The sequence below is a fragment of the Canis lupus genome, chromosome 25 (assembly GCF_048164855.1).
Source record: "Canis lupus baileyi chromosome 25, mCanLup2.hap1, whole genome shotgun sequence".
Lineage (NCBI taxonomy): Eukaryota > Metazoa > Chordata > Mammalia > Carnivora > Canidae > Canis > Canis lupus.
The window spans coordinates 1,808,460-1,831,167 of NC_132862.1; the positions used below are offsets into that span (position 1 = coordinate 1,808,460).

The 22,708-nt window shown below is 40.2% G+C and overlaps 1 protein-coding gene across 3 annotated transcripts in view; it reads right to left on the minus strand.

The window, feature by feature from the left end:
* Positions 1-1,617: 1,617 nt before the first annotated feature.
* SP1 (Sp1 transcription factor) overlaps positions 1,618-22,708 on the minus strand; it is a 43,580-nt gene continuing 22,489 nt past the window's right edge. For all 3 annotated transcript variants that reach the window (XM_072797765.1, XM_072797767.1, XM_072797766.1), the window contains exons 4-6: positions 8,641-8,809; positions 5,873-6,072; positions 1,618-5,429 (exon numbers count right to left, since the gene is read on the minus strand). In XM_072797765.1, the coding sequence (XP_072653866.1) occupies positions 5,116-5,429; positions 5,873-6,072; positions 8,641-8,809 (683 nt within the window). In that variant the 3' untranslated portion in view covers positions 1,618-5,115. The remainder of the gene's footprint in view (positions 5,430-5,872; positions 6,073-8,640; positions 8,810-22,708) is intronic.

Genomic DNA, 22,708 nt, shown 5'->3' on the forward strand with positions numbered 1-22,708 from the left:
TTGTACAAAAAGGCCAAAAAAAAAAAAAAAAAAAAAAAAGCCCCAAAACACCCAGAGACAAAAGGGTAGGGGGAGAGACAAGAAGGAAGATACAAAAGAGCAGGAAGAAACCGAAAGACAAGAGATTAGCATCATACATACACAAGATCAGGTGAGGGGGAAAGAGCAAGAAAGATGAGAGAGCATTTAAAAGTATTTCCCCACACAGCCCTGGTGATAATCGGATTGGAATCAACAACAAACACAGCATGAGAATATTAAGAGGTTTAAAAAGGCAACAGTGGTATGGAGACTGGTTATCGCCAGTGTTGAGAAAGAGAAATAAACTTGTTTTAGGCACCAGAGACTGGAGCACTGCCCCTCCCTCCCAGAGGATGACAGACTGGGTAAGAGGAAGCAGGCCCTGGGGCAGCTGCCATTGGTGTGTGTGAAAAGGGTCTCCTCAGGTCAATCTCAGCATATTTCCCCCATCTTCCCCCAAAGTCTTTGTGCCTAGACTCCAGGTGAGGGCTATAAGATGCCACTGGGAGAAAAAAGGTGAAGACCTGCCCTTGTCCACACTGTTCAAGAGCAGTTGCTGGGAAAGTGGAGGGCTGGGTAGACAAAGCCCATTCCCCTGTGGAGAAGGCACAGTGTAATTCCTGAAGGTGAGATGGAGGAAAACACACACCCCAGGAGAGGTATCAATGGAGTCCTCACCACCTGCAGTTTAACCCCATTTGTTACACTTTTTTTTTTTTTTTTTTTTGATACTGAAGGGAGTTGAGGGACAGATCACCACACCTCTTCTCACTTAAAAGGGACAAGGAAGGCTGGGACTGTTTGACAATAAGGAAAGAGGAAAAGGGGACAAGGTACTCATTTCTCTCGAATGTGGTAGAGGAAATCTTTCTGGGTTTGGGGAAGTCAAACTGGAAAGATCTAGGGGAGGAATGAAGCTAGGGAATCCCCACCCCCCCTTTTTTTTTCCTTTCCTAGCCTTCACTCTAAGGCAAGTGAGCCAAACTGGGAAGAGGGAGTAGGAATTTAAGCTTAAGGCTGCTTAATATCCTCCTGGGGGCTGGTGTTTAGGGAAGGCAGACAAAGAAAAGAAACAGGTCAACCTCAAAGCTGGTCTGCTCATCCTCCTAGAAGAGGTCTGTACCCCAGGAGGAGAGCCAAGAGAGGCACCAGAGAGAACACAGGCTCCAAAACAAAAGTAATAACCTGCCCATGTTTTATCAGCAGTTTCAAAAGCAATGCTTTCCGGGATTGGAGGAGTGCCATATCCTCCTCCCTTTCCCCAAAACTACTGCTGCCACCTTTCATCCTTGCATATAAGTTACTGGCTCTCTTCTAAGGGAGATGAAACTCTGAGATTTCACATTTCTCTTCCCCACCCCAAGAGGCTACCCAGCTTTGAATAGGGGGAAGGAGAGCTATGCTAAGGGTCCCTCACTTGAGGCAGCTAGACTATCCACATTTCCTTGGTACCGGGATCTCCAAAAATTGTTTGCTTTGATCCCAAGGTCCAAAAGGCATCAGGGTACTTAAAATTGAATGAAAACTCTAAGCGAGTAGCACCAGGGCTCCCCCAAAGCATAACAGGGGCCTGATTAATACCCCCAGAAGAACCCCTCACAAAGTATATAAATTTATTGCGTCCTAGCAAAGATCTGCAGCTTCCAGTATTCACACATTGTGAAGATATTAACAATACAAAATATATTCTGAAAGTCAAACATCTGCAGTTCATAGTGCTTTCTCAGATTTGTTAAAAAAATACAATGCTTAGTTTCCTATATAGGATATACAAAAGCAAAAAATATATATATATATGTATATAGTAGAAATAAATCAATCAGCCATAGTAATTTACAGCTTTTGTCTCTAACCCTCCCCCAATCATAATCTTTACCCCACACTTCAGTCTATACTTTCTGGGATCAAGGGTTCTATTTATTCTGAATCAGGCTGAGAAATATCCATTAAATTGCATTCTGCATAGCACCCACAAACAGGGTGCCAGCTGGGAGGTCCCTGAAGGAAGATGGTGTGGGTTGTTACTGCTCTGGGTTAAAAGTGAGACAGTCAAATGGCACGCAGATGAATGTGAATAGGCAACCTGAAAGGGCAAGGGAATGAGTGCTTTAATATTACCACTCCTCTGGGCATCCCCTGCCCCACAGGTTTGGTCATTTAAAAAATTTAAATAAAAAAGCAACTCATGAAAAAAATGTTAGAATCAATATGCCTGTCAGTTACATTAATTTCTGCTGGCCAAAATGTTCAGGGAAAGGGATTTTCAGCAATAAGCTCATGACTCAAGGAATGTAGGCTCCTAACTCCCTGTGGAAAAGACTGAGCGGCTCACTGCTGCTGGGAGACAAGAGCAGAAGCTGCTTCAGTTTGGGGGCCAAACAAGATACTGGATCTGGAGCTTCCTTGGTGATAAGGAAAGAGGGTAAGTGGAAAGAACGGATTATGAATTCACTTATAGCAATGTTAATGGAGGGTCGAGGGTAAACCAGCATTCCAACCTAGACAAAATCATCATGAGATAACCTTCTAAACACCTGTAGTCCTCAGCATCATTAAGCTGGTTTATATCAAATAATTTCATACTGGGGAAGATTCCATTCCTTGAAATTCTCTAGCAAAATACTACACGCTATGGTGAGTTATCCTGCCCCTTTCTTCCAAAAGATGCCTACATGTACATGATTACAGACATAAAATAACAGGTTCTGAGTTCTGCCTTTCAGTGGGAATAAAGGGTGTGTGATAGGTGGCTGGGCATGGATGATTTTTATTTCAATATTAATTTGATCTGGGGAAAGTTCCTCAAAATAATTCCTGAGCGTGTTAAAGTCTGCAGAGAAAGGACCAAATGGAGCGAACTACTGTTTAGAATATTAACAGTTATTGTATTTCAGGTTAAACAACAACACAAACTTACCCAGACCCTAATTTGAATAGATTTGGTATAAAATATATAGTAGAATCATAGCATCATCTATTTGTAGTCAAGGTAAAAAGACTTATGAAAGAAACTAGGACTCTGGTATAGTTCTGGATGTTGGTTTCACTTTCAAACACAAAAATAGTTTCTTCTTCAAAAGTGCAGTAGAATATCCCCCATCATTAATTGTAACTAATTTAGCATAAGCAAAGAAATGACCTCAGGAACATACCCAGGTTTAAAGACAGATTTCTAGGTAATGGGCCTGAAAGGCATTTTGAGCTGAATTTGATTTATTTTCCAACAATTTCAAATATAATTTCTCATCTGTGTGTAGATATATACAGGCACAAACACACACTCACACACAGTCATACACAAACACTTCATTTTCTATCAGATCAGGGCAATTTTTTATTGCAGGTCTCTTTTTAGTATAGGCTAACAGAAAACCTATCCCCAACCTAACAGGTTACACACATACACACAGCCATTTCCACACTTCCTCACAGTGAAAAGCTCTCTGACAGGATACCAGAAGGTCAAGAGAGACAACGTTTTAATGGCTGGGCCTTGAGGACAACTCTGGTTGCATTTAAATCTCAGTGCCAAATGCACTAAGAGTTCCCTGCCGCTATAATTTTTGGATCAGTCTCTTCAGGAATCAGGCCATGGAGAAAGCAGGATGGTGTCTCCCGATCTCTCTTATAAACCACAGTGGTAAGACAAGATTTCTTTTTGTTCTGGGCTATCACTCCCATGATCGTGTGCTTCCTTTTCCCTCAGGAACCACCCAAGGAAGAGTTAAGGGAAAAGGTCAAAGAACCTCTGCCTTGCCACTAGTACATGCTCTGGAGTTCTGCGGAATGGAAACCCGAACAGATTCATTGGCTGATGTTCCTTAATAACATGAGAAAGAAACTACTGGGGATGTTCAAAAGAGGAAGTGCATTTCCTTTCAGAATATGACCTCAGAAACCCATACACCAAAGCTCAGAGCTACTTTGGAAGACAGCTGTACAAATGTCCAAATACTCTACTAACTCCTGAACTGGACTACTCTGAGTCACTTCCACTTCTGAGCACATCATTTTCCTATTGAAAGCCCCTAGCTTTTACTTGACCATTTTTGACAATTTATACAAACTGATCCCAGATTATATAACCTTTAAAGGGTCTTTTGTACAATTCCATAGAAAGACGTCTGACTCTTGATGCTTAGAGCAGCTAATGAGGAGAGGTGCCTTGGACTCTCCAGCGCCAAGAGGGTGCCTGCGTCAGTAGTATTTTGAACACTCTCTCCACAGCTAACTCAAGCATCAGCCTGGGCTTCAAGGCTCTCTCCACTCTGCTGCTAGGACCAAGGACCTTAAAAGATTGACAGAAGTGCCTCATCCAGGGATCATTATCAAAACCAAAACATGAAGTGATCAGGTGAGAGAAAGGGAGACAGAAAGGTTGAGTCAAGAAAAGAGTACAAGAAGCTGATCCCAAATAAAAAGACAAAATTAAGAAAAAACATTATGTATGTATATATAAACTAAAAGCAGAGCATATGAACGCTTAATCTGGTGGGAAGCCAAGACAACATCTATAGAAAAGCTTGATGTGTCACAACAAGGCTCAGCCATAGGGAAATAAGGCAATATAAAAAAATGACCAAGGTATTTTTGGTCACAGAATGGTCTCCTTCCTCCTCCCAGCCAACCCCTGCAAATGCATCTCTATATATCTTTTATATATATATATATATATATATATATAATATAGAATCTGGTTTTTTTTTTTGTTAAAAAGTATTTCAATGATCATATATATTTATCAAGGCATGATGGCTTTAGGAAAGGGGGGATCCATCATGGGGGAGCTGAGAAGGGAAATGCAAGAAGGGAAAGCTGGGGAAAGAAGTGTAAGAAACTGTGTGGGGTCAAACAAATGCTCATAAAGGGTGGCACCAACAGAATTTTCAATAACGTTTCTCACTTCAGGAGGTACTGATGATAATAGATGGATGCCAGGACCCCATCTCTTGTATCCCTCCCCCAATTCTTCCCACCACCATGCATTTTAATGCCTCATGGCTCTCTCTCCCACATGTCTCTTGGACCCATGCTACCTTGTATCCCAGGGTTGATGGGTATGGCCCATATGTCTCTGGCCCCGGGTGCCTGATCTCAGAAGCCATTGCCACTGATATTAATGGACTGCAGATCTGCCACCTGCATGACGTTGATGCCACTGTTGGCAAGACGGGCAATACCCTCTGGACAGATGGCCTCCATGGCTACCATATTGGTGGTAATAAGGGCTGAAGGGGTAGCAGTGCCGCTGCCTTCTGAACCTGCCCCACTGTCCAGGGGCAAAGTGCCCACACTCAGGGATACACCTGGACCTCCCTTCTTATTCTGGTGGGTCTTGATATGCTTTGACAGGTGGTCACTCCTCATGAAGCGCTTGGGACACTCAGGGCAGGCAAATTTCTTCTCACCTTGGTAAAAGAGAAAGAAGACAAGAAATGAACATCTTACGAAGTAGGGTTACCTTGTCCAATTTACTGCTTTCAAACTATATGGGACAGAATATTAGTCTTAGAAGGTAATAAAAACAAGAAAAATCTGGTATCTTTTTCTTTTTGAGAGAGTGGGGGCAGAAAAATAGGTAAAGGTCAAAGAGTACTAGAAAGGAAGGACTACAGTAGAAAAGTAAGGTAGGACCGAGAAGAATAATGGGGCCATGGTCCTCCTTTAAAATCCCACTGAACACCTAGCTCCTTCCTTCTGAAAGGTTTTCCAGATAAACTCCAATTCGAATCATTTATGTTCCATATATTCACTTTCAAACTTAATTACTCAGAAATTTAATTATTTCATAGATATATTTTGTGTCTTTTTATGCTATTACTATTTCTTTCCTCCCGGGGCTCCTTCTCACCTGTATGTGTGCGTTTGTGTCTTTGTAGTTCATCCGAACGTGTAAAGCGTTTCCCACAGTATGACCAGGTACACATGAATGGCCTCTCGCCTGTATGCCAACGCAAGTGTGCCCGTAGGTGTGAGGTCTTGCCATATACTTTGCCACACCCTTGGATGTGGCAAATGTGCTGTTTCTTTTTGCCGGGATCCCCAGAGCCTCTGAAAATAAGAACACAACTATTCATAATGCATTCTAGAGACAAGAATTAAAGAACCCCAAAATGTTAACATTTATTACCTGACCCACTCAAAACTAACCCAAATTTCTATTTAAAAACAAACACTTCTCTTGGGGCACCTGGTGGGCTCAGTCAATAGAGCAAGCAACTCTTAATCCTGCTGTCATGAGTTCAAGCCCCATGTTGGGGGTGGAGGGAGAGAGGGAAGGAGGGAGGGCAGGCTTCTCTTTAGTACCAAAATATCAATCTTTAGGGGTGCCTGGGTGGCTCAGTCAGTTAAGCATCTGATTCTTGATTTAGGCTCAGGTCATGATCTTGGGGTCATGTGACTGAGTCCCATGCTGGGCTCTACGCTCAGCATGGAATATGCTTGAAATTCTCTCTCTCCCTCAACCTTTCCCCTACCCCTGCTCGTACCCTCTAAATAAATAAATAAAACAAAGACATAGATCTTTAGTTGATGCTGATTCTTAATACCCCAAATTCAAGTTTTAAATTTTTTCTCTACTGGATATTTACTATTTCCTGTTTTTCTATTCCTTAATCAATTCTGATGTTTGATGTATGAAGAGATAATTGCTCTCCGGATGACTTGTGAAGTCTGTGAGGCTTCTTGTATTTTTCACAAAGTTTGTCTTAATACAAGCATTTCCTTCCTCCCTCCCTCCCTTCTTTTCCTTTTCTTCTTTCTTCCTTTCTTTTTTCTCTTAAGATTTTATTTATTCATTCATGAGAGACACAAAGAGGGGCAGAGACTCAGGCAGAGGGAGAAGCAGGGAGCCAGATGTAGGACTTGATCCCAGGACCCTAGGATCATGACCTGAGCCAAAGGCAGACGCTCAACTAATGAGCCACCCAGATGCCCCCAAGCATGTTCTTTTTCTTTTTTTTCTTCAAGATTTTATTTATCTATTCATGAGAGACACAGAGAGTGAGGCAGAGACACAGGCAGAGGGAGAAGCAGACTCCCTGCAGGGAGCCTAATGATGTGGGACTCGATCCCAAGACCCCAGGATCATGACCTGAGGCCAAAGGCAGATGCTTCAACCAGTGACCCACCCAGGTGCCCCAAAACAAGCATTTTCTATGAGAACTGTGAATATATATTAAAAAAAAAAAAAAAGAACTGTGAATATGGTGCTATTTTTGGCTAAGAGCTTATTTAAGGAACAAAAGATCTTGCCACCTGAACACCTCATGGAGAACTTTAAAGAAAATATAATGGTTTACAACTATGAACTTATTTTCTAAAATAAAGGTCAAGAGCCAAATGGTAAATATTAAAAGCTGAAAAGCCAGAGCACTATCAGGGACTTCAGTGGAAGAGAAAGATGGGCTAGATAAAAGTTAAAAGAGGAGAATAAAAACCCTAATTTAAGGTAGGGGAGAAAAAAAAAATATATATATATATATATATAAAGCAATATATATAGTTCCCCCCTATATAAAGTAATCCCTAAGCTCCTCTCAGAAATCAGTACTGAAATGTTTTTGCCAAACCAATTTGTTCCATGTGTGATCCATTAGTGGGTATTGGGGAGATTTCCAAGAGGGACTTTTCTTGAGTTTTAACAGCAGAGAAAAAAAACCATAACGGAAATGAAATCACATTAGGGGGAAATCAGAGTTTCCTTTGAAAATTTAAATCCACTTTAAGTTTTTGTTTTTTTTTTTAAAGATTTTATTATTTTTAAGTAATCTCTACACCCAACATGGGGCTTAAACTTACAACCCCAAGATTGGGAGTCACATGCTTCACTGAGTCAGGTACCCCTCAGTGTTTCTGATTCAGATTTTTTTCTGTAATGTAGGGTTGACCTATAAGGAACTTAAATTATATTTGGTTTTGGTGCTTTTCTTTTTGTACTTATTTCTGTTGAGACAAAACTTAGATTTTTTTCCAAAGGCATTAAAAAATCTGTATGACTTTCTATATTCTTTTTCAAAAGCAGTGAGTTGAAGAAAAACAAACTTGGAACTCTCCAGAGATAATACTAAATAAAACCAAAATATTCTACTAATGAGAAATATTTGTCAGAACTTTGTTCTACATGACACATTAGATTCCATGATGGAAGAATTTTCTATCTGGAGTAAGCATGTCTATTTTGAGGGAACATAGACTCTGAAAACCCTTATAATTCTCACACAGCCACTGTAAAAAAAAAAATAATTACAGTAGGTATGTTTCTTTTTCTTTGCAAGACTATTTTACAAGCAATATTGTTAAAACCATCTCAAAACAGACATATGGTAATAATCATTTGACCACTGGCTCCATCTGATTACCTTATCTCTGGAGAAGGCAGGCACCTATTAAGGCCCAAGGATTTAGAGTAGATGAAAGGATCAGAGCTGGAAACAAAATCCTAATATAACCCAATCAAGTGTACTGTACTATCTCTGGTCCCTTTGCAACACTGCCAAGTCTTAAATGTTTAAAAAAAAAAAAAAAAAAAAAAAAAATCAACCCTCTTCTGCTTACCTCCAAATCCATTATTTTTTCTCCTTTATACTCTTAAAACTGGCTTGGTAAGAAACAACTTACCTTCCTTCACTGTCTTTACAGTAGGGGCAGGTGCATGCTTCCCGCCTAGTCCTCCGACCAGCTTGGGGCTGGGGATCTGGGCTGTTTTCCCCTTCTTCTCCACCTGCTGTGTCATCATGTATTCCATCACCACCAGCTCCATGAAGGCCAAGCTGAGCTCCATGATCACCTTAAATTAAGAGAGTAAAAGAAAGAGTCAAGGTGGGAAGTAGAGGAGGTCATCAAGTTGTGGTCACTTAGTGATACTTTACATTTACAGCACCATTTCTTCATAGCTTTGAAGCCATATTTACTGATACGGCTATCCATTCTTTAAAAATCTCAGGAACCATTACTGAAAATACAGAGTTAATAAATATGTAAAAATATGGTCAATCTCATTTAAAATTTATTTTAAAAAAATAAATTTTATTTTTTTGAAGGGGAGGGCAGAGTGAGAGAGAGACTCTTAAGCAGGCTCCAAGCCCAGCACAGAGCCCAATGCTATGCTCAATCTCACACCCCTGGGATCATGACCTGAGCTAAAATCAGGAGTCAAACACTTAACCAACTAAGCAACCCGGGCACCTCTAATTTTTTTCTTTTCTTTTTTTTTTTTTTTAAGATTTTCTTTTTAGGGATCCCTGGGTGGCGCAGCGGTTTGGCGCCTGCCTTTGGCCCAGGGCGTGATCCTGGAGACCCGGGATCGAATCCCACATCGGGCTCCCGGTGCATGGAGCCTGCTTCTCCCTCTGCCTGTGTCTCTGCGCCTCTCTCTCTGTGACTATCATAAATAAATAAAAATTAAAAAAAAAAAAAAAGAAAAAAAAAAGATTTTCTTTTTAAGTAATCTCTATACCCAGTGTGGGCCTCAAACTTATAACCTTGAGTTCAAGAGTCATATGCTCTTCCAATTGAGCCAGCCAGGTACCCCATTCTCATTTAATTTTAATTTTTTAAAAAAATTTACTTATTTATTTATGATTGACATAGAGAGAGACAGAGAGGTGCAGAGACACAGGAGGAGGGAGAAGCAGGCTCCATGCCGGGAGCCCGACATGGGACTCGATCCTGGGACTCCTGAATTGTGCCCCAGGCCAAAGGCAGGCACCAAACCGCTGAGCCAGGGATCCCTCATTTAATTTTTAAAATGCAACTCTTTATAGGGAACTTTCGTAATTTTTCACCTATCAGATCACAAAAAGTTAAATAAAAACCCCACGAAAAGTCAAAACTAAAAAAAAATTAAAAAAAAAAAGGAAAAGAAAAGCCAAAACTCTAATAGTACATAGCATTAGCAAGGGCATGGAGAAATAGGCATTTTTTTTTTTTTTTGAAATAGGCATTTTTATATATAGGTGGTGATAAATCAGCACATTTTGAAGTCCAATTTGGCAATATTATATTTTTTTCAAAGATTTCATCCAATTATTCATGAGAGACACACACACAGAGAGAGAGAGAGAGAGAGAGAGAGAGAGAGGCAGAGACAGGCAGAAGAAGCAAGCTCCATGCAGGGAGCCTGATGTGGGACTCGATCCTGGGTCTCCAGGATCAGGCTCTGGGCTGAAGGCGACGCTAAACTGTTGAGCCACCCAGGCTGCCCATGGCAATATTATTAAAAATTTAGGGGCAGCCAGCTCAGTTGGTGGAGCACATGACTCTTGATCTCAAGGTCATGAGTTCAAGCCCCATGCTGGGCATAGAGCTTACTTAAAAAAATAAAATTACATTTAAAAAATTTAAACATATATCTTCAAAGTAATTCCACTGTGAATCAACAATATCCTATGGATATATTCATAAATATACAAAATTAAGTGACAATAATACTTTCTATCGCTTTATAACAAAAAACTAGCAACAAATGGTACACATCAGAGTAGTTAAGTAAATTATGATGAACTTATGCAACAGGATACTATACACCCACAAAAAAGAATGAGATAAAGTTACATACTGTTACGGAGTGAGTGGCCAACAAATCTATTCTTCATTCCCAGTGCCAAAATACTATAGAGCCAACCAAATAGAAAGGACTAAAAATAACACTAATTCCAAACTAGAAACAATTGAAACTTCAGAGGTAAAACTTCCAGAAATGAGCAAAAAATTGTACCAAACATTCAGCAGAGGATAGTACATTTATATTATCAATTTTGACACAATAAACAGAGGAAAGAGCTGAGGTCAAAGTTAATTCCGTACAGCCAGCTATATATCCCAGGGAGGTTTTGATTTGGGACTAGATGATTTTCACAATGTTAGAAAAACAAAGAAAATATCAAGCATACATTCTGTCACTTGATGTCATTTACTTTTAAAGATAAAATCTGTATAAAATCACTATAATTGGGACGCCTGGGTGGCTCAGCGGTTGAGCATCTGCCTTTGGCTCAGGGTGTGATCCTGAAGTTCTGGGACCGAGTCCCACATCGGGCTCCCTGCATGGAGCCTGCTTCTTCCTCTGCCTATATCTCTGCCTTGTGCTCTCTCTCTCTGTGTCTCTCATGAATAAATAAATAAAACCTTTTAAAAAATCACTATAATTTCTGTTCTGGTTAAAATAGATAAATGCTACAAAGCTCTAGGTCAGTGTTCTTCAAACTTTCTAAACTTGTAGCACACAGTAAAATATATATTTGACCTGTGACCTAGTACATGGATACATAATTGAAACAAAAGTTTCACAAAGAATGCTTGCCCTTTATAATAAGGGTATTCTGAAATTTGCTGGGCTCTATTTAATTTTTTTTCCTTAAATCTGGTCATGACCCAGTATACTGATTTTATGAGTACTAATAGGTCACACTTAACATTTTCAAACACTTCTCTAGGTCGGTGAACAGACTTTTTAAATATTTTATTTATTAAGATTTATCATGAGACAGAGAGAGAGGCAGAGACACAGGCAAAGGGAGAAGCAGGCTCCATGCGGGTAGCCTGATGCAGGACTCGATCCTGGGAGCCTGCGATCACGACCTGAGCCGAAGGCAGATGCTCAACTGCTGAGCCACTCAAGTGCCCCAGTAGTAATGTTTTAAAGGAATAGATAACATATCCTCAAGTTTTCAAAGCATCTACTAAACAATAAGTATTCACCTATGAAAGTATCTCGTAAAAAAGTCGATGACTCTATCCATACTTAAGATTTCTGTAAGTGGAGATTGGTCTGCTTTGTTTTTATCTGTTGTATAAAGAAACAAACAGTATCTACAAATCTCAGCTCTTGGTTTTACTTCTGTACCTAATCTCCACTCTACTCAGTGCATCAACATAATTCTGAGTTACTATACCTAATAATAAGCTCTCTTCATGATTTCCTTCTCATTCTACCACTTTTTTTTAAAGATTTTTTATTTTTTATTTATTCATGAGAGACACAGAGTGAGAGAGAAATGCAGAGACACAGGCCGAGGGAGAAGCAGGTTCCATGCAGGGAGCCCGAGGTGGGACTCGATCCCGGGTCTCCAGGATCACACCCCGCCTGCAGGCGGCACTAAACCGCTGCGCCACCAGGGCTGCCCTCACTCTGCCACTTTTATTTTTTTTAGTTTTTATTTTTTTTAAATTTTTATTTATTTATGATAGTCACACACACACACACACACACAGAGGCAGAGACACAGGCAGAGGGAGAAGCAGGCTCCATGCACCGGGAGCCCGACATGGGATTCGATCCCAGGTCTCCAGGATCGCGCCGTGGGCCAAAGGCAGGCGCCAAACAGCTGCGCCACCCAGGGATCCCCACTCTGCCACTTTTAAAAAAGATTTACTTGAGAGAAGGAAAGAGAGTGGGAGGGGCAGAGGGGCAGCTTTTTGTTTTTTAAAAGCTTTTTGTTTTTTTATTTGTTTGAGAGAGAGAGAGAGAGAGCGAGCACATGCACAAGCTGGAGGAGAAGCACAGGGAGAGAAAGCAGCAGAATCCCAGCTGAGCAAGGAGCCAGACACTGTGAGGCCGAATCCCAGGACCCTAGGATCATGACCTGAGCTGAAGGCAGGCATTTAACAGATTAAGCCACCCGGGTGCCCCAGAGGGAGTCTTAAGCAGACTCCCTGCTGAGTGTGGAGCCCTACATGGGACTCAATTTCAGGACCCTGAGATCATGACCCAAGTGGAAACCAAGATTCCAATGCTTAATCAACTGCACCACCCAGGTGCCCCTCACTCTACCACTTCCAAGCACCAGCTGATGGCATTAAAATATATTGGAAAATACACAAACAAACAAACAAACAAATAAATAGGAATGTTTCAAGATTTTCATGATATTGGCAGAGCTAAACTAGAAGGATGGGAGTACAGGGTTAAGAACAGGTTTTGGAGTAGGACAGCTGTAGATAGGAGTCCCTGCAAGAGTCATTTGATTAGCTTTCTGACAGGGAGCCAGTTAAAACTTCTCTAGTTATCAGTTTCTCCCTTAGTAAAAACCGGGATGAAATATTATTCATCTCATAAAATTACTGTGAAAAACAAATGAAGTAATAACATAAGGTGCTTAGCATAGTATCTGTCATAACATTTAACACAGTACAGCCAATATTATTAGGAAATTATCTTGTGGGCAAACCATAATGAGAAATCATGGAATAAGATATACACTGCTATTTTAATCAATGCCTTAAAAACCAAATGTGAAACTGAGAGGAAGCTCCCCATAATGGGGATGGATAATTTCTCCTCTTGAAATTGAAATAAGCCCAAAAAAGCTCAACAGGTAAGCAGAATGCTATTAATATCACCAGTGGTTACCTATCAAAAATTAACTTCAGAAGAGAAATTTATGAAACTGTAGATCCAGCTATCTACAATAGGTTTCAGAAACAAAGTAAAACCATGGTCCATACAATCAAATTATCTTTGATGTACTTTCCAAACTACCCTTCCTCCATTAAAATCAAAGAAGCAATTTATTGAACCCTAAAGTTCCCCCGTCCCAATCAATTGGAAAGAAGCAAATTTTTCTCCATTTTATTGAAACATAAGTGTAGGGACACCTGGGTGGCTCAGCGGGGTTGAGCGTCTGCCTTTGGCTCAGGGCCTGATCCCAGAGTTCTGGGACCAAGTCCTGCATTGGGCTCCCCACAGGGAGCCTGCTTCTCCCTCTGCCGGTGTCTCTGCCTCTCTCTCTGTCTCTCATGAATGAATACATAAGATCTTTTTTTTTTAATAAATAAAATCTTAAAAAAAGAGAAACATAAGTGTAATATTCAGGATATGGCATGAGTCAGTAAAAAGTGAAACAAAGAAATACTTAGATATTAGAACACTGTAAAACCTTATCTCTAAGCCTCTTTCAAATTCTTACAAAATGGACAGTTAAAACTAGTATTTTCCTCGACCCCTAATATGATTTCAAAGGATTTTTTTTAAATATGAAAACTGGAAATGGGGTTAATTAAATAAAAGGAGTTTCATTTAATAAAATGAGGGATGAAATGCCAACAAAGCATCAACATCAGACCAGAATCTGTTTCCAGCCTCTTTTAATAACAGTTTTAGAAAAAGAACAGTTTTATCTTAAAATGTGGCATTGGTTAAGCAATGAAATAAATTAAAGATTTTCCTTTCCATGATGAAAATAACAAGTAAACCAAAGGCACACTTTAATGACAGTCTCGCCCAGCCCAGTGGTTGCCTCTAGCCATCAGTTATAGAAATAGCTATGGTAGTTAACACACTTTTTCAGTTTCTTCAAAGGGAAGACGTGTGCTGAAGTCATGAACTTTTAAGACCACCATGATAAATCAAATATACTATTCTCTGAGAAAAAACGTGGGCAATACTAAAATAAGATGAAATGAGAAACTCTTCAAGAATTTTCTTTTTTTTTTTTCTTCAAGAATTTTCAAAAGGGTAGTTCCCATACACTCCTCCATTCATCTGGTCTCTGGAATGATTTTGAGAACACTATGTTCGTTCGTTCGTTCTTTATTTTAAGATTTTATTTATTTATTCATTAGAGACAGAGACAGAGAGAATGAGAGAGAGAGAGAGAGACAGGCAGAGACACAAGCAGAGAGAGAAGAAGGCTCCATGCAGGGAGCCCGACGTGGGACTCGATCCCGGGGCCAAAGGCAGGCGCTAAACCGCTGAGCCACCCAGGGATCCCTGAGAACACCATGTTCTTTAATTCAGTAAATATTAACACAGTATAACTGATTTTCAAAACTATACCTATATTAAGCACAGAGTTTTCTGAACATATTTCATTTTACACAATAGATTTAATCCAAAGAATTGTATCTCAGTCCAGAAAGTGTTTGTGTGTTCAGCCACATTCAAACAGAATACTGGTAACACATCACTTAGTGTGAGGGATGGATATCAGGTCTGGAATACAGACCTAAATCAAGAAATAAAAGAGAAGCAGATATTTCATAATTCAACGTACTTTTTCAGAATAATAATTCTATTAATCTAGTTTCCATATCTAATGAATCAGAAGTAGCAAATCAGAGAGAAAGGAAGAGAAGGATTATACTTTTTTTTTTAAAGATTTTTTTTTTTATGGTTTTATTTATTTATTCATAGAGACAGAGAGAGAGAGAGGGGCAGAGATACAGGCAGAGGGAGAAGCAGGCTCCACGCAGAGAGCCTGACGTGGGACTCGATCCTGCGTCTCCAGGATCACGGCCTGGGCTGCAGGCGGCGCTAAACCGCTGCGCCACCAGGGCTGCCCCAGGATTATACTTTTAATGGCAGAAAAGCTGACAACTGGGAGTAATAAACTGTAATACCAAAAAATACATATAGATGGCCTCCAAATTCATCCCTATCTTGACTACTTGATTATGCCTGAGATACAGTTTTACATAAGAGATAAAATAAATGTTTGACTCTGTCGATTACTAGTTTCTAAAATAATTAATTTCCTAGAATCCTTGCAGAATCACTAAGGACTCCTCCTTTTCTTAAAAATCAAATTTATTGGGGTGCCTAAAAGCTCAGTTAGAAGAGCATGCAATTCAAACTCAGGGTGGTGAGTTCAAGCTCCACGTTGAGTGCAGAGATTACTTATTTTAAAAAAAAAAATCAAGTTTATTAAGATGTAATTTACACACAGTAAAAATTCACCCAATTAATAAGTTTAGACCAGGATTCTCAACTAGGGCCATTGTGCTTCCCAGGAGACATCTGATAATATATGAAAACATTTTTGATGGTCACATCTAACATCTACTGCTGCTGAACATTCTACAATGCACAAGACAACCTTCTCCTCCCCCTAAATGAAGAATTATCTGGTTCAAAATATTAATGTGGCTAAGGTTGAGAAACCATGGTTTATATAAATGTATAAGGTAAGTAGTATAATCACTTAATACAATCAAGATATAGAGTATTTCTACCATCTCAAATAGTTCCCTCATACCCCTCTGCAGTCAGTCCTTTGTTGTTGTTGTTTTTTTCCTTTGTTGTTTTTTTTTTTTTTAAAGATTTTATTCATTTATTCATGAGACACACAGAGAGAGAGGCAGAGACACAGGCAGAGGGAGAAGCAGGCTCCATGCAGGGAGCCCGATGTGGGACTCAATCCTGGGACTCCAGGATCACACCCTGAGCCCAAGGCAAATGCTCAACCCCTGAGCACCCAGGTGTCCCTGCAGTCATTCCTTTTTGTATCAATATGATCTCAGGATTTAAACTTATTTGATATTTCAATCCATTGTAATTATTGCTCTTATTGATGTTCAAACCAAGTGTAGGAACACTTGGTCACAGAAATTTATCAAGTTGTCTCCTGTATCCTTTGATAAAATATCCCACCTTTAATATTAATTTCCTATTCTAGATCTAAAATCAGCTATTTCTTCAAGTATTCCTAATAGCCCTAGTTTCTTTTAACAGAAATTAGTATTCAGACACCATAGTCTGGTTCTCTAGTTATTTTGGTTATTTGAAGCTCTAGTAGATTCCATACAAAAGAGATCATATGAACACTACTTCTTGAATTCTTACATGTTTACTGATATAGGGCACCTGAGTGGCCCAGTCGCTTAAGTGTCAACTCTTAGTTTCAGCTCAGGTCATGATCTTGGGGTTGTAAGATTGCTCAAGATTTTCTCTCTCCCTCTGTCCTTCCTCCTACTCTTGTGTGCTGTCTCTCCCACAAATAAATCAGTCTTTAATAAATGGTCTGTGGTTCTTATACTTAGGGGTCTACTTGTCTGGATATAAAATTCTTGGTTCACGTTTTATTTCCTTGATTTTCCTAAATGTTCATCAATTGCATTCTGACACTACACATGCTGTCAAAAAATGACAGGGGGCACCTGACAGGGGGCACCTGAGTGGCTTAGTCAGTTAAGCAGCTCACTTTTGATTTCAGTTCAGGTCATGATCTCAGGGTCCTGGGATCAAGCCCCACATTCTCCCTCATCCTCAGGCTCCATGCTCAGCAGGGAGTCTGCTTGCTTCTCTCTCTGCCTATGCCCCTCTCCCCCCACTCTCTAATAAAATAAATCTTTTTTCTTTAAAGATTTTATTTATTTATTCATGAAAGACAGAGAGAGAAAGAGAGAGAGGCAGAGACACAGGCAGAGGGAGAAGCAGGCTCCATGCAGGGAGCCTGACATGGGACTCGATCCCAGGTCTCCAGGATCACATCCTGGGTCGAAGGCAGGCGCTAAACCGCTGAGCCACCCAGGGATCCCTAATAAAATAAATCTTAAAAAAAAAAAAAAAAAAAAGTCTAGTGACAATCCATTTTCTTTCTTTTTTAAGTGATTAGATTTTTTTTTTTTTAAACTAGGATACACAAATGGTTTGTTTTGCCCTTAAAAGTCTATCAGTTTTACTAAACTATGTCTCCATGTTGGCCATTCTGGGTCAATTTCCCCAGACACACTTTCACAAAGTTTTCTTTCTGTCCCATGGCTTTGTTTTCTTCCTTGGAGACTTTGTTCATATAAATGTCAGTTTTTCTTTGCCTACTATTACTATTTTTAAGATCTTATTTATGTATTTGAAAGCGATAGCACAAGTTGAGGGGCTCCATCCCAGAACCCTGGGATCATGACCCGAGCCAAAGGCAGATCCTTAACTGGCTGAGCCACCCAGGTGCCCCTCTTTGCCTTCTATTATGGTATTTTTTTCTCAATCCCTTTTACCTCTTTTATTTTGATTTTTAAAAGCTACTCTATCTGGGATCCCTGGGTGGTGCAGCGGTTTGGCGCCTGCCTTTGGCCCAGGGCGCGATCCTGGAGACCCGGGATCGAATCCCACGTCAGGCTCCCGGTGCATGGAGCCTGCTTCTCCCTCTGCCTGTGTCTCTGCCTCTCTCTCTCTGTGACTATCATAAATAAATAAAAATTTAAAAAAAAAAAAAAAAAGCTACTCTATCTCATTTAAAAAAATTGTTTTACTTTCTATTTTACTGAGTTATTACCTGTTATGCTTCTTCATTTATGTGTTCCTTTTAGTTTCATCTTTATTTCTGAAATAATTTTTTCCCTTAATTCTAATTTTTTCCTGAGGTCTGTCACTTCTCTCTTCAAATTCTTTTCTGGGGATCCCTGGGTGGCGCAGTGGTTTGGCGCCTGCCTTTGGCCCAGGGCGCGATCCTGGAGACCCGGGATCGAACCCCACGTCGGGCTCCCGGTGCATGGAGCCTGCTTCTCCCTCTGCCTGTGTCTCTGCCTCTCTCTCTCTCTCTATCATAAATAAATAAAGAAAAAAAATATTAAAAAAAAAATTCTCCTTTTCTCTGCAATCACCTCATTTCTGAGATTCTTCTAATTTGAATTAATTAAGTAAGTAAGTAAGTAAGTAAATAGGCTCCAAGCCCAATGTTTGAAATCATGACCCCAAGAGCAAAGGTCATACGCCCTATCAACCGAGCCAGCCAGGCACCCTGATCTTCTAATTTGAATTTAATTTTTTAAATATTTATTCGAAGAGAAAAAGAGAGTAAGTATGTGGTAAGGGGGGATGAGGGAAAGAAAGTATCTCCAACAGACGCCCTAAGCAGCAAGGAGCCCTATACAGAGCTCAATCCCACAAACCTGAGATCATGACTGGAACCCAATTCAAGAATCAGATGCCCAACCAACCGAGCCACCCAGACGATACTCTAATTTGAATTTAAAGTGTTTTATTTTGGAACACCTAGCTGGCTCAGTTGGAAGACCATGAAATTTTTTTTTTTTTTTAAGATTTTATTCATTCATTCATCAGAGACACAGAGAGAGGCAGAGACACAGGCAGAGGGAGAAGCAGGCTCCACACAGGGAGCCCAATGTGGGACTCAATTTCAGAACACCAGGATCATGCCCTGGGCCAAAGGCAGATACTCAACTGCTGAGCCACCCAGGTGTTCCAAGACCATGCAACTCTTGATTTCAGGGTCATGAGTGAGTTTAAGCCCCACAATGGGCATAATTAAATATTTAATTAAAAATTAAATAAATAATTATTTAGGTGGAGTCTTCATTCTCTGTGATTGTTTCCGTGGTATATGTATGCATGTGCATGCATTGGGCTATGGTACTCAACAGTAGATACTATTATTCGTTCCTAGTTTTCATTCTCTTCCTCTTTCTGCCTAAAAACCACCTGTTTTTTCTCAGGTTAACATAGTGTCAGGTTACAAATATTCCCCTTCCCAAGTACCCTTGCAGGTAAGAAGTAGCCAAGTGACAAGGTGTTAGCCAATCAGCTGTAAAAATTGCTGGGTAAGACCTTCAGGAAAGCTCTTTAAATGGGAACAATTAGGGCAGCCCGGGCTCAGCGGTTTAGCGCTGCCTTCAGCCCAGGGCATGATCCTGGAGACCCAGGATCGAGTCCCATGTTGGGCTCCCTGCATGGAGCCTGCTTCTCCCTCTGCCTGTGTCTCTGCCCTTCTCTCTCTGTCTCTCACTAATAAATAAATAAAATCTTCAATAAATAAATGGGAACAATTAAAAGCTTGCTGCCTCCTTTATCAAGCTTCACCTTTCCTTCCTTTATCTTGTCTGGAAAGAAGTCACAATGCCCAAAGGTGGTGCACCTGCCTTGCAAGCATGGCAGCTGTCCCACACTAAGGCAAAAGTAAACATGGCCAGGGTTTCTACTGTTACCTTGAGCTGCCACATGAACTTTGGACTCACTACCTTCAGACTTCATGCTACATAAAAACAGTTAAGTACCCACACACCTGGTTAAGTTACTGTAATAGGTTTTTGGTATATACAGTGTAATATGCATCCTCTAACTATAAAAAAAAGAAATTATTATTTTTTTTAAAGATTGATTTATTTGAGAAAAAGAGCACATGTATGGGGGGAGGGGGGTTAGGGGGGATTTTAGGCAGGCTCTACACCCAGAGCAAAGCCTGACGTGACCTTAAAATCATGACCGGAGCTGAAATCCAAGAGTTGGATGCTCAAACAACTAAGGCACCTAGGCACCCCAAAATATTTTTTTAAGTAAATCATGATTATGCTGGGCCCTCAGTTTTTCTTAACTATGTAGTTTATACCTTAGTATATCCTACAATTATTTTGTGTCACTATTTTTTGTGTGTCAAATTGGTAAGAGCCTTTAATTTTTTCTGTCCAGCTCCCAGAACTCTAAGTGGGTAAGCATCTAACAAAGAATTCTGATACTTTTATATTAAATTAGATTACATAAGAATAGAAAACAGATACCAGAAACTTATTTCTTCCTGCTCCAGAACGTAAGTCTTTGCTAATTCATTAGTAATTTGTGCTTGACACAAATCCATATAACTTTGTTCTAGGGATCCCTGGGTGGCTCAGCGGTTGAGAGTCGGCCTTCGGCCCAGGGCGTGATCCTGTAGTCACAGGATCGAGTCCCACATCGGGCTCCCTGCGTGGAGCCTGCTTCTCCCTCCACCTGTGTCTCTACCTCTCTCTGTGTCTCTCTGTGTCTCTCATGAATAAATAAAATCTTTAAAAATAAATAACTTTGTTCTAAACCTACTTTTTCCACATTAAATCTTTCCTGATTATAGAATTATTATAGCATATTATACACATATGCACGCAATTTACAGGCTTTACTATAAATAAACTTCCTTTAGGCTTATCCCTATAGTGTCCTATACTGTGTGGACTCCCTAAAAGTAGGCTGTAGAAATGTTTATCAATTATTTACTTTCTGTTGTTCCAGGTACTATACTAAGCTCTGAGGAGTCAAAGAAATAGTTCCTGCTCTTGAAGAGCTTGTAGTTCACTAGAAAAAAGAAAAACCTGGAGTCCCAGGATCGAGTCCCACATCAGGCTCCCTGTATGGAGCCTGCTTCTCCCTCTGCCTATGTCTCTGCCTCCCTCTCTCTCTCTGTCTCTCATGAATAAATAAATAAAATCTTAAAAAAAAAAAAAAGTCATTCCAATGATGTTCTGGTATTGAAAAAGGTAAATTCCCCAGCCTGGAATTTCAGAGGTTTACTTTCTAGAGGAGCTGACATTTTGACCAAACTTTAAAGAATGAGTAGGAATTAGCCAGGCGAAAAACAGCAAGAGAACCAAGCAGAGGGAACACCAGGAACAAAGTGAAGGAATGTAAAGGAGTAGAACATGGTGTGTAGCATGACTGTGGAGTAAAGGGAGAAGATGGACGTGGAGAGATGAACTTCAAAACATGTTATCATCAGATCCAAAACAGATATTCAAATGAGACTGATTTTCTGAAGTAAATGGCAGAGAGCATGAAGAAATAAACACTTTAAAAAATATTTTATTAAAAAATATATATTTTATTAGAGAGAGGGAGAGTGAGCAAGCACAGATGGAGAGGAAAAAGCAGACTCCCCACTGAGCAGGGAGCTTGACCAAAGTCAGACACTTAACCAACTGAGGCACCCAAGTGCCCTGAGATAAGCACTTTCATACAACTCCCAGTAGCATAAGTGCACAAAAGTGTAGGGCAGGGAATCAGCATGGTTTGTATATATAGCACATGGTGGCACAATGCAGATCAAATCTTTAAAATGTGACTAATCTTGGGGCGCCTGGCTGGCTCAGTCAGTAAAGCATGCAACTCTTGATTTCAGGGTCATGAGTTCAAGCCCCACAATGTGTGTGGAGCCTACTTAAAACAAAACAAAACAAAACAAAACAAAGATGGGGACCTGGGTGGCACAGTTGGTTAAGCATATGACTCTGGGTTTCAGCCTAGGTTGTGATATCAGGGTTGTGAGATCAGGCTCCATGCTCAGCCCGGAGTCAGCTTAAGAATCTCTCTCCCCCTCCCCCTCCCCCTCCCATCCGTGCTCTCTCCTAAAATAAAGAAATCTTTTTTTTTTTTTTTTAAGATTTTATTTATTTATTCATGACAGACACACACACACAGAGGCAGAGACACAGGCAGAGGGAGAAGCAGGCTCCATGCAGAGAGCCTGATATGGGACTCAATCCTGGGTCTCCAGGATCATGCCCTAGGCTGAAGGCAGTGCTAAACCGCTAGGCCACCAGGGCTGCCCAAATAAAGAAATCTTAAAAAAAAAAAGTGACTACTCTTTTAACCCAGTAAGTAAACATCCAGGAATAAGGACAAGTGCCAGATACGGTATTAAGCTGTGGTGATAGTTAGAATCCTGGCTATTACAAAGGCTCTATCTTACTGGGAAGTTATAAAATGAAACTATAATAACTGCCCTACAATTTATAAAATAAAGTTAATAACATGCTCTGATAAAAGGAGTATAAGAGGGATGCCTGGGTGGCTCAGCAGTTGAGCTTCAGGCCAGGGCGTGATCCCAGAGTTCCAGGATCGAATCCCACATCTGGCTCCCTGCATGGAGCCTGCTTCTCCCTCTGCCTATGTCTCTGCCTCTCTCATGAATAAATAAATAAATAAAATCTTTTAAAAAATAAATTAAATTAAAAATTTTAAAAAGGAGTATAAGAGTTGGAAGCAGAAGTATTAGAAAAAAGTAGAATATTCTGGGCTAGCTACTCCACTCAATAATGGTGAAAGATAATGATGGCCTAAAACAGGGTTATGAGAGATGCCTGGCTGGCTCGTTTGGTAGAGCATGTGACTCTTGACCGCAGGGTCACAAGGTCAAGCCCCCACAGTGTGGAAGCCTACTTAACAAAAACCAAAAAAAAAAAAAACTAAACTAAAATAAAATAAAATTAA